Genomic DNA, 18,041 nt, shown 5'->3' on the forward strand with positions numbered 1-18,041 from the left:
TAAATTGAATTTAACCATTATTTATTGTAATATATACAACACCATGTTAGACTGTTCTATATATTGTAAAATTGTATATTATTATAGTACAGCCTCCTTTAAATAAAAGGATCTGTGCTGTTTATTGTATTTGTACTTTTTGGGAATGTTTATACATTTGCACCTGCACTGGTCTGACTGTGTGGCCACTTCTGCCGAACCCAGTTTATATTATTTAATAACTCCACTCAAGTGGAGAAGATTTTCAATGGATCCTTTAAACATTTAAGTTTTACAAAAACCACACATGTCAGATTAAAATATGAATCAAACTAAGAGACGGCAAGTTGCTTTGCTTGTACAACTTTATTTTCTGGAGTTCGTTCCACGAGGCAAAGGGAGAGAAGCTCCATGTCACGTTTTGTTGTCCTCCCCTCAAATTAACTTTAATGTAAAATATATAAAGCCGCCTCGCGCTGCCTCTCTAGCCGCATACACATACACGAGCCAATCAGACGCGCGGTGACAGCCTCTACGTTTTAGCAGAGCAGAGCGCACAGAGCGGAGCAGCACGAGGCACACCGGAGTCAGCTGTCTGTCATCAGCTGGGAGAGAGAGAGGGAGAGAGAGAGAGAGAAGCGGGGAGAAGAAAAGAGAAGAGAGGAGAAGAGAGGACAGGAGGGAGGAGTAAACGCTCCGGGTTCAAACTGACACACCGGCCTGACAGAGGAGAAGACCAGAAGGATAAGGGACAGACGAGCGCAAGAAGGAGAGAGAGAGAAAGAGAGAGAGAGAAGGGGAGAGAAAGTGACAGGCGTTACCGAAACCAGACGAACCAAAGCGTCGACATGAACGGACAGTTCGAGGAAGACATCTACGACCGGGGAGAGAGGAAGAGCAGCAAGTCCCCGACGCTGCTGTCTTCTTACTGCATAGAGAGCATTCTGGGCCGCCGCAGCCCCTGTAAAGTCAGACTGATCGGAGCGCAAAGTTTGACGGGTCTGCCCGGTAGAGGAGAGCTCGACAAAACGGCGGACGGTAAGTTCCCTCTGCACTGCTTTATTGGAAACACTGTGGAAGGGGAACGTGTAGCCGGAACGAGGAGCTCCCGTGCGTAATTCCATGCGTAAAAGTGTGTGGTTAGCCTTATGTTTCCAGAGGAGTTTGTTTGCATTGCCAGCAAGTCAGGAGAATAATCTCATTAGTTTCATGAACGTTGGCTCACAGGCCTGAATGTTTTCTTATTGTATTTGTTAAGTCTGAATAAATTATTTAAAAGCATATGGATGTTGCGAATTGAAAGGATTTTGCTCTTCTCAGCCATGCTGTTATTCAGTATTTTTATATCCCACCCATGCTTCTCTCTCAGGGCCAACTAAAGACCCCCTGTCTCTCAGCGCTGACATCCACCTGCCACCAAAGCTCCGCCGGCTGTACGGGCCCGGCGGCAAATACCTCCACGACCACGCAGCGAAGCTGGACAGAGAGCGGTTGCTCCTGGAGCAGGCCAGCGACAGCCTCAAGATCAGCCAAGCGCCCCAGGTGAGCATCAGCCGCAGCAAGTCCTACCGGGAGAACGCGTCCCTGAGCCGGGGAGAGGGCGACCAGAGCCCCGTGGAGGGCTCGGAGGAAGGCAGCCTGGGGCTGGTAGAGCTCGGCCCACTGAAGTTCGAGGAGGACGCGGCGGGGAAGGAGGAGGAGAGCTGTGCGGACGCGGCGAGGCTGTCCCCGAAGGACGAAGAGAGGGAGAGCTTGAACGCCGGGGATGGGGACGTGAGGGACGGGGAGGACAGCGTGTGTCTTTCGGCGGGCAGTGACTCGGAGGAGGGGATGCTGAAACGGAAGCAGAGAAGATACAGGACTACGTTCACCAGTTACCAGCTGGAGGAGCTGGAGAGAGCTTTCCAGAAGACACACTACCCCGACGTATTCACAAGGTAAGATAAACTAAGATAGTCTAATATAGTCACATTATTATTATTATAATGTATATTATTATTGTTGTTGTTATTATTATTGTATGTATTATTGTTGTTATTAGTATGACTATACAGTTTAATTTGCATATAAAACGCAGGTTGGCTTGACATTTTTCAAAATAAATTAGTCTAGTAATTTCCCATGACCAATTATTATTATTATTATTAGAATTATAACAAGGTTTGGCTTTAAAGAAAAAAACTCCCCAAAATGCAAAAAGACAAACATGCTATTTATTCTCTGATATTTTCCGTAATTGAAAGTGATAATTAATTGCATTTATTTTTAAATTAACACCTCCCAGGCCAATAACTTCTCCCCCAAGTAATTCCACACGTGTGTAACAGGACACTGCGCCGATCCCACCTCATAAAATGCCCTAACAGAAAAAACCCGTGTCTTGCACAAGTGAGCACAATGGGCCTGGAAGTGCTCACACAATGGAGGATCTTTTTTTTAATGCTACACCTGAATGATACCTGACAGCGGTATTATTCTCAGGGAGGATAATTAACCGGTGTAGCTCAGGTTAGCTGATGCCGGACATGATACTGAATACATGCTGGGAAAAAAAATGTTAGGGCCTAACTTCAAACCCAAGGGCAGGTGTCAACACACACACACACGAACACACACACACACACACACACACACACACACACAGTGAACTACAGGGCTCCCTATGATATATTACAGAAAATTATTATTATCACTATTCATAGAATTTGTATATTTATAGAACACAAAAAAACAAATAAATAAAATCCACTTGTAAATTAATAACGTGTAGGTTTTTGGCACCTCTTTATGTACAAATAATAATAATAATAAAACAGGCTTCTCTAAATCTACAGGATACAAGTAGCTACATTTTCTATTTCTTTCTCTTTTTTTAACCTTTGGGATTATTCATTTTTTCCAATTGATTTACTTTAAGACGACTCGCGGCTGTAATTTTGCACCGCAAGCCCATCTCTGCAGCTGAAGGCAGCGCCAATTGCTTTGTGGCAGGCTAGTTTGGATGTCATTATTTCAAACCATTATGTTGTTACAGTGACAGGCCCGGGCTAAGGGAGGACAAAAAAAAAAAAAAATCCAACAATCACTAAGGCCTATTTCTACCCATCCGTGACAGGGGAAAATAGAATATGGCCATGGCGTCTCCCTGCAGTTCATACCAGGGAGGAGAGGGAGGGAAAGAAAATCAAGCCTATTTTGGTCGTCTGTTGACAGTGAACAATAGGAGGGGACAAAACAGCAATTCTTCCAAACGTTGGCCTGTAACCTTGAATCTTTTCTTCCCCTGCCTTTTCTCTCTTCCCCTCTTTAAATGTTTTTTTTTTTTTGACAATTCTTTTCAGAGAGGAGCTCGCAATGCGCCTGGATCTCACCGAGGCCCGCGTCCAAGTAAGTGTCTTGTTTATCTTGTATCCGAACAGGGATGTCTTGTAAATCAAACAGAAGGGAGGAGGGAGGAGGATGGAGGAAGGATAAAAAAAAATTATCTAAAAATGCAGCATCCTCTTAGTGTTTTATACGCGGAGGAAAATGTCCCTGGCGCACTTTGGCGCTGCGTAATAGCCGGTGATATGAGTCACTGATTGAGGATCAGCGATTACGGGCCAATTCGAGGCGGTAATTTATTACAGTAAAAACGTGTTAAACGGCTCCAGCCGCCGCGTATGGGGAGGATCCTTTCCTGTTATTGGATGTTATTACGCGCGGACGAGGGAACGTTTTAGTGGCAATTAAGCGGATTCATAAAAAGCTCACTTAGCGCACGGAGCAAACACTGTCCATGTTCCCTTGGACGTTTGGATTCCCATCAGAGGGGACAGAGTGTGTGTGTGTGTGTGTGTGTGTGTGTGTGTGTGTGTGTGTGTGTGTGAGGGTGAGACAGAGTAAAAGGATGTGTGAGAGAGGGAGGGGGAGAGAGAGGGGAGGGATAATGCTATTTGATTTCCCATTATGTGATTGCAATAGACCTGCATTGATCCGATGCTTTGCACTTGGGAGCGAATGAGAGACCATTAAAAGGTGTTTGCTCCCCTCCCTCCCTCCCTCGCCATCCCTCCCTCCCTCGCCTCCCTGGCACTGAAAGCGTGGCCCTGCATGTCGAAAGCCCGGGCTCATAACCAGAGAGACAAGTCAAACACGGCGGGAAAGCTCCGGGGAGGTTATGGCCGACGGTAAAACAACAGATGTCTCTTTAAGGGCCCGTAGGTGAACAAATCACTTAACGGGCGCCATCAGGAGGTGATAAAAACTCATAAATTCCCGAGGGGCTGTGTAATGCTAAACAGCCCTCAGGGAATAATGTGTGTGGAGTGTGAGTGTGTGTCAGTGTGTGTGTGCGCGGTCCCTGTCGCTCAAGCTGGCTCCGTTCAATCACTTCCCCTCGTGTTGACATTTTGCTCATTGTGCGCGCCCCCGTGCTTCAGCAGAGCAAACTGTCCGGCGGCGGATGCGTGGGAAAGTTAAATAGTCGCTCCGGTGGAAGTCGCTCGTTCCGCGGCGTCTCCAAGAAGAATTTAATTTAAAGCGCATTAATTGTTATTGGAGTCAATGTTCTGCGGATCTTTTGTTAACAAAGCTCTTAATTATCCCCCCCCCCACCCACCAAGAGGAGAAACCACCGCCACCACCACCCCATCCTTTAATTAGATAGATTTAAAGGATTTATCTTCACAAGTCATTACCGTTGACTTTCCGCCTGTTGGCCACCACCTGAACTACATGGTTATTACCAAGTGCAGTGGCACAGCATTCAAAGTCTGATCAGAGTCCGCTACTGTGAATTTTAATGAAACACTGCTGGAGAATGATGCCTAAAATGATATCAAGATAAAAATCGAAAATAGTTATCACGATAAATTATCGGCCGTTTATTACGATGATTATAGATATTCCGTTTTTATCTACTTTTTAAGTTTCTCATCCACATACAATTTTTTATTTGTAAATATGCGCTGTACAAATACAATTTGATTTGAAATGTCACATGTCTCATGATTATTTTACAAATCTACACAACAATTGTGTGTTCTCTGTTTTTGCACGATGCGTAAGAAATAAATCAATATATACTGAACCTTACTTATATTGCTTTTATAATTATTGACATTGTTTTATTGGCCAGTCCAATAGTTAGGAGGATAGGATGTTACAGTTAAGGTTTTTTCTACCCGTCCTTTTTTTTATCTTCTTCACTTTATTGTGGAAAAGTAATAATTGGCTCCTATTTATTTCCTTCAACTTTGTATGTATTTGGCAAAATTGAACAGAAACATTTTTTTTTTATATTGCTTCCTAACCCTTTCCTCCTAATTTACAACCCCCCTCCAGCTTCAGGTTTATCTATGCACCTGCATGTTCAAACTCTACAACACACTGCTGATATTAATCTTCATTATCATCTTTGTGTGTCCCTCAAGGTGTGGTTCCAGAACCGCAGGGCCAAGTGGAGGAAACGCGAGAAGGCCGGGGTGCAGGCCCATCCGTCGGGCCTGCCTTTCCCAGGCTCCCTGACTGGGGGCCACCCTCTTAGCCACTACCTGGACGGAGGCCCCTTTCCACCCCATCCCCACCCGGCCCTGGAGTCCGCCTGGACGGCTGCTGCAGCAGCGGCCGCTGCTTTCCCGGGCCTTGCCCCACCACCACACAATGGCGCCGCCCCACCCCTGGCCACCCAGCTCGGCCTGGGCACTTTCCTGGGCACGGCTGCAATGTTTCGACACCCTGCCTTCATCGGACCCACTTTTGGCAGGTGAGCTGCACCACAAAACCGCATATCTGATGTATATATTTACATCCCAACTGCACCGATCTGGACTTGTCAGACACATTTATCCCTGTGTTTTCAGTTAAATAACTACAATTTTGTAGTCAAGCACATGTGCAGAACAATGCACGGCAGTAACCGAGCTCCAAATATACTCCCAACACATCTATACACTACAATGACTGATGGTAATCTCCATTCCCACTGAATTAGACCACTGTTTCTCTCAGTGTCTGATTATAAATATGCTATAGTGTTAACCGTTCACAGTGGTGTGTAATCACTCTGTCAGACGCCTTAGTAAATTAACAAAACGTCTGATCCTGCCAGACAAGCTGTGAGGAAGGGTGGCACTGCACACTGCGTGTGCCACAATTAGCTTCTCATTTGCTTTCCTCTGTTATGCAGCATTATTAACCTTGTCGTCTCTTCGTTATCTTTTATATTGAGTAGTCGCCGTGTAATTGATGCCTCAAATCTAGTTCGGGAGAATTTGAAAAGAGGCAGATGAACTTAAGCGCAAATAAAATGCATCGAGGGACAGTGGAAATCTTAACCATCAGTTAATTGCTTTCTCCTCTGACTGCAGATAGTATTTTGCTCACCAATGAGGCTGTGTTATCGTTGGCCTGAATTATTTAACCCTGAATGTTAGGAAATACGTGTGTTATATTCCAGGCTCTTCTCCAGTATGGGTCCCCTGACCAGTGCTTCCGCCGCTGCAGCCCTCCTCCGCCAGCCCGCCCCTCCCGTGGAGAACCCCTCCCACGCGGGGCCCGTCCTCCCCGACCCTTCAACTTCCTCCTCGTCCTCCTCCTCTTCCTCAGCGGACCGCCGGGCCTCCAGCATCGCTGCGCTCCGCCTCAAGGCCAAGGAACACTCGGCCCAGCTCACCCAGCTTAACATCCTGCCCGCCGGAGCCTCGGGGAAGGAGGTGTGCTGAACACTCCCAACCCCAGCCCTAGCCCCCCACTCCAACCCCCCCCCCGTCCCGGGCTTGCGTCCCATTCCATGACACCCCTGTTACATCCCCCTTGTCAAAGAACTCCTTCATACCTCTGGAGGAAGCTGTCTCCATGTCCCCTGTGTTCAACCATCCCTGTTACCTCATGTGTCCCCAACAAAATAGCATGACCAAATTCAAAAGAGCACCGGCTGAGAAAAGTGTGTGTCTGTGTGGGTGTGTAGTTCAACGTTGGTTAAAACATAGCACGAGAATACAAATTTTTTAAGCATAAACAAAATATTTCTATTAATTATTCTTTCACACAAACTGAAATTATCTCCTCTGTCATTTCTCCTGAGCTATAATATAGAGATTGCCCATGAAATGTTGTTCTACATGGAAAACAAAACACACAGCACATCATCAGTGGAGGAATGTAACAAAGTTCACCGACGTTGAGTTGGAATTTAAAGTACTTGTTTGATGCCACTTTATCTTTCACCATAGTTCAGTGGAAAATGATCTAAACTCTGCACTACATTATTTTACAAATTATTTAATTTGAATTAATATTTAGACACAAACCATATCTGATGAGCTTATGAAATGTCGGGTCTTGTTTTAGCTCGAACGAACAGTTCACGCTTTTCTTAAATGAATGCCTCAATAATTACAATAACTCAGTATTGTATTGCTGTAAATTGAAACTATTTAATAGTTAATACTAAATAATAAAATGATAATTTTGCCCATGCCATTTATGTACACCCACTTAAGGAACATTCTTAAATCAGGAACTTTTGGTATTTTACTGTGTAATCTGACTACTTTTACTTCAGGATCTGTCATCACACACACACACACATACACACACACACACACACACACACACACACACACAGAGCTGAAGCTCCGCCAGGGAAAGCCGAGACTTTATATATATAAAAAAGGATTCTTCTCGTGCCACTTCACACGTGCACAGCCCGAGTGCTCGATATTAAACACTGCTCTGCTTACTCGGTATGCATGGACGTGGGCTGAGCTGGCCTGCGTCTGTAATAAAGGTGAGTTGGAGGAAGTGCCCCCCCCCCCCGTGCCAAAGGAAACCTGTCCATAGACCTTCCATAGCCTTCTCTCGACGAGCCTGACTCCTCGACGCTCTGCACGCCGGTCCCACAGTGACACTCGACAATACATATACACACATATATATATATATATATATGTATCAAAGACGTGTACAGCTCTTTGACTGCAGCAGCGGTGATGTTCCTGCTGTTTCAGAGTCAGGACGTGTGAGCAGACCTGAGGCCGACGTGTCTCTACTGACGTGACTGTACATATTGTGTAAAGAAAAAAAAAACAGAGGGGGAAAAAGTACACGGAGAAAAAAAAAATGAATGATTTTCAAAACAAGGTCGTGTATATTTGAGGGAGACCGTGTTTTGATAATTTGCACTCGGTGTAGTGTTTTAATGAATGTTGCCCTGTGTAGAATTTCACCTGTGTTTATGAATTATTATTATTATTAGGTTTTTAGAGAATTATTTATGTCAACTCTTCCCCCCCGTCCCCCCCGCCCCAACTTGAGGAACTGAGTGAAGGACAGTTTTTCTGCTTTCTTTATAAGTGATTGTAAGTTTCCTGGTTTATTAATGCTAATTTGAAAATAAATAACATTGGTAAAATGAGTTATCTTTTATTATTTCAAATTCCTTTAGGACTGACATATAGGCCCTGAACCAGGAAAAAAATAAACAATGTGAAATAGAATATTATAGAACTCTTAATAAAAGGTGTTATGAAGAAAATGTGCTTTTTTTTGCTTTATGTTTTCCGAATATAAAAGAGCTTAATTCAAGGGACTTTCTATTAAGGAAATATAAATAATCTTGCCTACAGGAATGTGAAGTATCTATATGTTCTTCCAGCTTCAGTAACAGGTTGTGATGCTCCGGACGCCTGCCGAGCAGCTTACATGCATCATTTTGTCAGCGCCTGCCCCTGAACAAGGGGGAACATGCATTACAGCTGCATAAGCCTGTGCACTGCATGCCTCTATATCCTCCTCAGCGGAGTTGACAAAATACTGACCATATATTCATGAGCTTAATCCCCCCAACATGAGAAACGTACGACAAAGGGAGAGGGGTTTTCAATTAGATCGCCCACTTTATCTGTGGGTGAGGGCTGGGGGGGGGGGGCGTCACAAAAGTTTCCTTTAAGACCCTTTAAAGTCGCTAAATTGGTCTTAACATCTGTAATGCAGTGTCGGTGGAAGCGAGTCCCCCCTTTGTTATTAATGAAGTAACAAACCACTTCATCAGACGGCGCACACACTCTCTCTCTCTCTCTCTCTCACACTCACAGAGTTAATTCCCTCATCATCCCCCCCGCCCCCCTCCCCCTCCTTTCTCTCTCCATTGGGTCTCACCACTGATGCAGCACCATTACAGCAATCAATGGTTATTCTCCTGCGTTTGACCCATCCATGGTGCCCGGCCAAATCGCGTGAAATTACCCCGCGGATTAAACTCGTCCCCTCCTTTTTGATTGTCTGCATCTGTGAAACGGCCTTCTCCTCCTCCTCTTAATTCCCTTAGATCCCTCTTTTTTGTCTTATATATGTGAATCCACAGGTCTCATACATGAATTAATCCTGACGCACACACCGAAAACACACTCAGACCCAGAAAGCCACTGAGATGCTCTTTGAAGCATAATGCGAAAATAAAAATGAGGAGGAAAAAAAGGGAAAAACATAAAAAACAATTTTCTCTTGTGTGCACAGACCACCATCTACCATGTTTAAAAAAAAAATATTCTTTAGCTCAAGCTCAGTGGAGCGGGCACGTATGTTTTTTTTATAGGGTTTTTTCTCCTCCTGTATAGGGTTTTTGGTGAGATTGTCTGGGCCCGGGGAGTTTTAATCTTATTGTGAATATAACTAATGAATGGCAAACCAATTTGTCCCTAATATCTGGGGAATGCCTGGAGGCGGATGACCTGCTGGGAGCGAGGCTTAAACTTTCTTTTGCGACGCAAAAAGGCGAGAAGATTGAAATGCTGTGGCAGGCGGGGTGGAGAGGGCTGGCTCACACTTGATGATGATGGTGCATGCTCTTTCATTCAGGACAGGGCCTGCACTTGCGTATCTAGGCTCCATGAATGACCATCATAATGAGTGTTGATATTAGGGTCAACGCAGTCCAATCATTTCCCTGCAGATTGGTTCCAAGAAGAAGAAGAAGAAATCTACATGATTTGTTGAACAGTGTCAACACACCAGCTGCTCACTAGTTAATCCAGGTGTCCAGTATAAAATACAAAAGTCCTCTTACTGACTTGTGGCCGGTTTCATTCCCCACATTTACATCCCTGCTCCTTCCCCCCGCTGCTGGATGTGATTTGGCCCCTGATTTGCTACCTGGCCTCCTTTCTCTCCACCACGTCCCTGCCGGAGAGAATAGGCCCAATCACTCCACAGCCTCAGTCGGGATCAGTTCTCACTCAGTCCCCGGGAGAGGAGCTCTATAAAAAAAAAAAAAAAAAAAAAAAAAGCCTCTTTGATGAACACCTCCCCTTCATCCCTCGATCCCCTCCACCCCCCAACCTCACCAGGCACTGAATAGCGGGGTCCATGGCACTCCGCTCCCCCCTCTCCGATCACCCCTTAATTCCCCGTCTCTCTTGCTCTCATCCAATTAGCTCAGTGTATTAAGCGGTTTATCGTCTCATAACCGCCTATTCAGCTCCAACAAGGGAGACACTTTGCAATGGGACCGGCTCTCCTTTTGACACCCCTCTCTGGTGCTTGTATGCTCCGCCGCGCCATGAATAACAGGGACAGAATAGGGGCCTAATTCCCTCATCAAAGCCTACCTTGTCCATCGCTGGTCAAAACGACAAGCAATAAAGCTTAACGCGACAATACAAAGAGACTTGTTCGACCTTATTAGCTTAGCAGGGTCGAATTAATGTGGGGACTCAATTTGACTGGGTCTGCTCCAGGCTGAGAGGACAAAACGGGGCCCTCACTTTCAAAGAACCCGCAGCCCGGGTGCAGTGGGAATAGCAGGCCTCCGTGTGCACTTCCTCTGCGATTCCGAGGTTGATTATGTCTCGAGGAAAACAGAGCAAAAGAAATAAATAAAAAAAGAAACTAAGCAACTGTGGGGAGAAGTAGTGGAGCTGATATGATTTAATAAATATGTAAAGTTATAAGCAATTGGCTGTAAATGCGCCGAGACGCTTCCTCCCTCACACAGCCCTGTTCTATCTATTGCATAGTGAATCATGGTTTAAGTGTTCAGCCCACTTAAGGTTGCCTTCACAAGTCACAGCGGTTTGAAGTGATTTGTGAGGCGTGCAGTGTTTATGGAAATGCACACCGCGGGATGGAGTAAAAAAAAAAAGAAAAAAAACGGCCTTTTTGCTGTATTAACACAAAGGAGAATTCTTGGAGAAAGATGGCGAAACACGTCACGAGGCTGCAAACTTTACCTGCAGACAGTGTTTAGAAAGAGTGGAGGAATATGACATTTCTACAGGAGATAAACAGAGATTATTTGGCGATAAACATTTTTATATCTGTGTTGGGAAACATGAGTGAGCCCTGCTGGTAATTGGATATTCATATAATCTAAAGCATCTTGATTTGAAAGGTATGTAATTCCCCGGATTAAGTTTTAGAAAGTAAATTTCTAATTGTATTTTCCAACAGAATAAACTATAGCATGTTTGACTTAGAATGACGTACACTATAAAACAGGACTCTTCTCACATTGAGAAATAACTCAAATCACAAAAATCACATCAGTATGTTTAAGGGGAAAAACGTGATGGACGTTTTTTTTTTCATCCAGTTAAACCAACAACTGAGACCAAAGCTCCGTGAGCAACAGTCACTACTCCAAAAGTCTTAAATCTTTAAAAACAACTCACAAAGAGAAACTTGTCTTTAAATCTTAATCTATTATCTATCAGGGAACTGCACTTGCGCTGCATTAGCCAGAAATTACAGCAGCAGGTCACTTTAATAACCTAGAGTATTTATGTTAATGGCAAATAAAGGAATAGGTCATGTTTCATAGGTTATGGAAAATGAAATGATCTGGAAAACATAAGAATGAGCTGTATCAGGCTTTAGACATGTTAGTGGATTCGTTGAAACTTCTGCTTTTTTGACAATCAGAGAAGTTTGCTTTTTCTTTAAAATATGTTTATAAATAAAGCTCAAGGATTCTGGATGAACCGACTGAGATGCACAAATTCTAAATAATCAGTTATTGGATTGATTTTCCCAATCGTCTCCCTCATTAGGTTTCACTTTTAGGAAACATGAGGATATCCCATGATAGCGTTGCAAAAAAAAACAAAACAAGATGAACGCTTTATCCATTTAGCTTTTTTATTGAAGTTTCAGTATCAAAAAGATTTTCATCAATATCAAAAACACCCAACATGGAATATTCTATTTATTACAACAAAAAAAATCATTACACAAACCCTACTGAGCAATATGAACTGGACACACGGAAAATGACACACATTAAAACACAATCTGCACAGAGAGGAGGGGGCCGGGGGGCTGGAAGTGAGGAGTGAAATGGATGAAATGACATCGGTTAAACAGAGGCAGCGGAGGAGAAGGAGATGAGCTGTTCGATATGGAGACAAAAGAGCGAGGGAGCAGCGCGTGTGGCCTCCTTCACCCCGTCACTCCCTGCATCCTCCTCGCGTCTTCCTTTCATCTTTTGATCTGACACACAGGAGTGTGCACGCGCACTCACACGTGCACGTTCCTACATTCGGGGATGAATGGTGGTAATCAGAACAAGTGTCCGATCGCTGCAGGCATCCAGTGGTCTTAGTGGCCAGAGTCACTATCATTGGCTAATTAGCGGCTTTTGGAGGACGCTGGCTGCACCGAGAATAAGTCAGTTCTTTTACGCGCACTCGCATTCACACACACATCTGGAGACAGCCAGCCTCCACACACACAATAGACTGTCATTTAAGTATGATTGCTGCTCCCCCTTTAGCGGCAGAGTGATGGGGTCAAGCCACAAGAGCGTGTGTGTGTGTGCGCGGACCGATGTGTGGTGGAGGAGAAAGGTGTGATTTGATTTCAAGCCATACAACAAGCCCATTAGGTCCAGGGAGGGTGATATGAAGGTCAGAGCCCAAAATCATTCATACCTGCTATCATCAACCCCCCCAAAAAAACCTGTAGAGAACACACGTGGCTGATTGTGTGAATGTCCAGCTCCGAGTCAGACGTCAAGGCCGCCTGGTGGTGGTGGTCTTTGGCAGATGTGTGTGTGTATTGTTTTACTTGAGGGTGGAGAAGGCCTGGAAGAGTTTGGCCAGGTTAATCTCCGAGTAGCCGCTGGTGGCCAAGGCTTTGTCCGACACTTCCTTCAGCCTGCGATACACTTCCTTCTCCCTGTTCCACCGGGAAACAAGAGCTGCAGGAGGAGAGAGGAAAGAAGAGTTACCACTGCCGGAGCTCAACAGGAGATCAACAAGCTCCTCAAACGTGGCAACATCCATTCGACTTCAATTTTATTTTGAAAATGCATAAACCCTGTTCCGGAGTTTAAGAGCCACTGAAACAGAGAAGTTTGGATACGCTGCCGGCCCCGTTTGAGTCTGGAGCAATTGGGCGCGTTGATGTTGTTTCTAACATATGATGGCGTGAAGCTACTTTGTTCTTCTCTCTGCATTCCTGTATATCACTTTTGACTTTCGTGGATTTCGTGGATAGGTCGGCCTCTCGAAATGTTCCGGTTGATGGGAACAGGTCAGACCCGGATAATTCATTTCCCCGGACATCTTCCTGAGTGAGGAGCTGCAGCATGCCCACCATCTTTGTCTCCTCATTAACAAACACTTAGCATTTCTCGCTGAAATGGAGAGCTAACAGGTTTAATGCTATCTGCCAGTGTTCCTATCTCTCTGAGGGCCTGGAGACGTCGCACAGAATTGGACTGATGGGTCGATGACGGCATATGCGCACACACACACACAAAACACACACACACCCGAGCGCAGGATCATGAGATCGATGGAAAAGCCCAACGAGCGCATGGAGTCAATATCTGGTCCCTGTTATCCCTTCAGGTGGGCCGTAATAAAGCCAGAGAGAAGACTGAGAGCTGACTATCGTGGGCTGGGTGGCCACCGAAATCAAATCTTTTCAACATTATACTGAGCGTCAAGTGTAGATGAAGGATCATGAAACCAAGTAATAACACACTATCAAACCAAAAGCATGCGGCAAAGCAGCCACATCTGGAATAATAGGGAGCTGAGGGGAGGTAAAGAATAACAGGAAAGTGGAAATAAGAGAGAAAGTTTGGTTTGGCAGTGATTTGATTTCGCAGCTAGTTTGTTCCCATGTATATTTATCATGAACAAGATTTTTTTTTTTTACTTTTTTCATTTAAAATAATTTCAAAAAAGAAATGTTTGTTAGAGTGTTTGTTTTTCCACGATTTTCTGATGCAGTTAAACTAAATAGTTAAATATAAGAAGGAACCAATGAATGACAAATTACTCTAGTGATTAATTTGTCATTGTTTCAGAAGTGAAAGCAACAGTTATACTAAAAAGACAGTATTATTTTATTTTTCTAGTTTTACTAATTTCTATTTGGATGCATGTCCTTGATTTATTGAGATGACACGCTGTATATAAAACACATGAAAGCGCACACAATCATACACACACACACTCCATATGGCCAGTTGTCATGTCCTCGCCATCTCCGCAGCCCTATCTCCTGTCTTCCTGTCCATTACATTAGTGGCTGCTGGATAAATACCAACCCACCAACTGTCCAAGGGAACAAAGGTTAGATATACAAAGATCAACAGTGTCTCTCTCTCACTCACTCGATCACTCACTCACTCGCACACGCACACGCACACGCACACAGTCAACTGATGGCAGTTAAACACTTATAAAAGCACACTAAACCAGAGTCATGGCGACTAAAAAACATCCATGTAACAAACTAATCACACATGCATGCACTTGTACTCTCACACACACACACACGAGATGGTGTGGTTGACTTAAACGTCAACAGCAACTATTACCAGATAATCCCCATGTTAGCGAGGACGGGGATGGAGGGAGAGAAGGTGGGAGAGGAGAGGCAGCAAAAGACAAACTAGTCTATTTATCTGGGGAATAGAAGGGAGTGATGATGCATGATCAAGCGAAAGCAATCTTGTCATCATTTCTGAAAGGTAGGAGAAAATAATTCTCCCCCTCCTCTCCTCTTCCTCACTCCTTTCTCTTTTTCCACCTCAATCACTGTGTGGCGAACAGATAAAAGAATGATTTAAGAGTCACAGAGAGGAAAAGAAAGAGGGAGAGACCTCGCAGCGAGTCGGAGCACAGTGGGGAGTGCAGTTCAAATAAATAGCCTCCCTTAAAAAGCGAGTAAGAGGCAGGAGGAGAGACGAGAGGGGAGACAGCGGTGTTGGGAAAAGGCCGAGACATGGAAGAAACAGGAGAAAGAGATGCTGATGAAAATGAAAGATGGAAAACGCCGTGCTGATAGAAAGCATACTGTGGAGGAAAATGCTGCTTTAGCGGGAAAAACTTTGCGTGATTAGCAGCACGGGACAGAAAACCGGTGGTGCGGATTCCACGTTTCTCACTGTCTCACACACATATTTCACAAAGACTCACACGCACATGTGCACAGTGAGTGCATCAGGGGTTATCTCTCCTCTAACTAGGTGTTGCCACACACTCGTGCACACTGGCGATGCTGGGCATGAGTAGATCGGGGCTCTGCACGCTCTAACTAGGTGTAAATACAATAACAAGCCTGTAATTAAGTGAGCATGATGAAGTTAATGGAGATCGGCCATTCCGTCGGCCGCCTCCATGAATATTCTATTAGGCTGGTGGCGACGGGCAGCTGGAATAGCAGTTAATTTAATCACCACTCGGAGCACGGGGAAACTTCTTTGTGTGAGTGTAATTGCACAGAATGAATAATTGATTTGACAATCGCACCCGCAGATTTTGCCACCCCGCTTTGTATCGCCGGAGAGAGGGAGGGTGGAAGATGAGGAGAGAGAGAGAGTGAGAGATGGAAGAAAATGGAGAGTAAAGCGAGGGAAGGGAGGAGAAGAGAAAGAAGAGAGAGGGAGAGGAGTGGGAGGGTAGACAAGGACCGAGAGCGGAGCGCTGAGAGGTGGCAGGGAAGCTGTCGGTAAATGGATCATTAGAAAAGCGCGGCTCAAGGACAATTTATATTTTATCAATGCGGCGAAATTACGTTATTGCTCACACATGCAATCATACTGCCCACACTCAAGACGGAGACCTGGAGGGGAGGAGTGACGGAGGGAAGAGAAAAGGCAACAGATAGAACGAGGGAAGGGGGGGGGGGGGAGGAGATGAAAAGGGAGAGCGGGGGGGAGACGGAGAGAAGAAAGGTGGCATGAAATGATTTGAAAGTCATTGATACGGGATGTTCCCAGCAAAGGAACGGACAGCATGTTTATTTCCTAGCGTGTGTGTGTCTGTGTGTGTGGGTGTGTGTGTGTGTGTGTATAATCTATTAGAGATCTCCTGGAGCGGGTGAAATTACCTCCATGTTTTACTCAGTCGCAGCAATCAAGCACAAAAATGCAATGTACATGTAGATAAGACAGACACACAAACACGCTGTCGCACTGCATACAAACGCACACACACACACTCAAGCTGATCAAATCCCATTCAGCTTTGCCTCACAGCTATTCTGTGTAAACCTATTTCACTTAAATGTGCTTTATTGTGTATGTCCTGAACACATGTAAACACTAACGCGCTCTGAGTGGCTCTGTGATACATAACTAACCAGATATGATCGAGACTAAATGACAGCACCAGTATTCCGGTATAGCATGGAGCTCCTTTACCTGAGGCTTTGGTAAACAACAGTAAGTGTGAACGTTAAAGGATAAGGCTGGCGTGTTTCTTTGTTAATAAATCCTCTCAAAGTTTAGTTTGTATCTCAATTCTCTTCAATTTACCTCTCCTCCGAGTCATTCGCAGCTTTAAGCCCTAGGAGGATGCATGTTTAGATAGAGTAACATCAGAGCAAATTCACTTTATGATTGGCTAAAATACGCGTACTGTCACTTTACTGTGAATTTTTGTATATACCATCTGATGATCTAGGTCCTGTTCTGTAGTTTTCATTGTCCACATGAAATATATAATATACGCGATGTACCCTGGACACTGATGGTTTGGGTCTTTCATGAGGTTCGTTGGCAAAGGGAAAAACTGTTTACTATAGATAACATTCTTTTTTTTATTCCAGAATTCCAAATGTCATAAACCAAGACCTCTGATTTCATGCATAACATTCTATTGATCTCAAATGCCTCCAATTTAAACTTATATCCACTCGCACCTCGCCCACCCGTCTCTTCTAGTGGACACAGCTGCAGCTTGGTCTTTCACTACAGAACATTATCACCACGTACAGTAAGTCAAATCGGTGTTGCAAATCACCATAGGCCCCACAGAGATACTGGACTGTGCACAGACACACAACAGAGACAAGTCAGGTGTATAGGATTGTATGTCTCCTCCCTGTAATCGGAGCAGTGTGGCCCCTGGGTGTGTAATGCAGTAATATGGGGTATTACTGCCCCAGGACTGAGGGATAACACTGTAAACCTATATTTTATAGCAGCATGAGAATGTGTATACATGCATTCTCCTCTGCCCGATGAATCCATCCATATGTGTGTGTGTGTGTGACAGTGTTGCAGCACTGGGCCCACAGATATCAATGTGAAGCATTATGAGTGACACAGTGACCTACACCTGCCTTATAAGCTCACATGCTTTGTTCAGTGGTAGAAACATCCCTGCAGTCCTCCATGTACTGACAAACTTCTATGGGGCTCAAATAGCTTACTCTCAGTTTTGCAAATTGCGAAATCGAATAAGCGAATCTCGGTATCAGCCATATTTATGTTAATAAAACAATCAAAACGAGAGTTATGAAAGTTGACTCTGACGAGCTCCAATTGCATGTTTCCATTGACAGTAATTATAAAAACCAAATTGTAACGTTTGAATTATGTCCATATGATAGATGCACTCATGAATAGTAAAGGTTTCCGTCAAAGGGTTGTTGTCGTTGACGATACAGACCTGTGGTTCTGGGAAGCAACAGAACCTTTCCTCTAGTGTTTGTGTGTGAAATAATAAGTTTCACCCTTTAAAGGCCAATGTAGGTTGTGCTGAATGAAACATGACAAATAGAAGCGGGAGAAGTCTGCTGGGATTTGCACTTTTAAATTGGCCAATCAACCAATCAGAATC

At 44.5% G+C, this 18,041-nt stretch overlaps 2 protein-coding genes across 4 annotated transcripts in view; one reads left to right on the forward strand and one right to left on the reverse strand.

Annotated features, from left to right (window-relative positions):
- The first annotated feature begins 497 nt into the window (after positions 1-497).
- On the forward strand, positions 498-8,377 carry arxa (aristaless related homeobox a). 2 transcript variants are annotated; one of them, XM_062379034.1, is made up of 5 exons: positions 498-1,017; positions 1,349-1,916; positions 3,321-3,366; positions 5,394-5,725; positions 6,419-8,377. In XM_062379034.1, the coding sequence occupies exons 1-5, from the start codon at positions 828-830 to the stop codon at positions 6,681-6,683; spliced, it is 1,401 nt and encodes a 466-aa protein (XP_062235018.1). In that variant the 5' UTR covers positions 498-827; the 3' UTR covers positions 6,684-8,377. The 2 variants fall into 2 exon arrangements, with proteins under 2 accessions (XP_062235018.1, XP_062235019.1); XM_062379035.1 differs by having other exon boundaries at positions 6,396-6,592.
- Positions 8,378-12,077: 3,700 nt separating this feature from the next.
- The window catches only part of pola1 (polymerase (DNA directed), alpha 1), a 46,001-nt gene continuing 40,037 nt past the window's right edge, over positions 12,078-18,041 (reverse strand). For both annotated transcript variants that reach the window (XM_062379873.1, XM_062379872.1), the window contains exon 37: positions 12,078-13,156. In XM_062379873.1, the coding sequence (XP_062235857.1) occupies positions 13,020-13,156 (137 nt within the window). In that variant the 3' untranslated portion in view covers positions 12,078-13,019. The remainder of the gene's footprint in view (positions 13,157-18,041) is intronic.

The sequence above is a fragment of the Platichthys flesus genome, chromosome 21 (genome assembly GCF_949316205.1).
Source record: "Platichthys flesus chromosome 21, fPlaFle2.1, whole genome shotgun sequence".
Lineage (NCBI taxonomy): Eukaryota > Metazoa > Chordata > Actinopteri > Pleuronectiformes > Pleuronectidae > Platichthys > Platichthys flesus.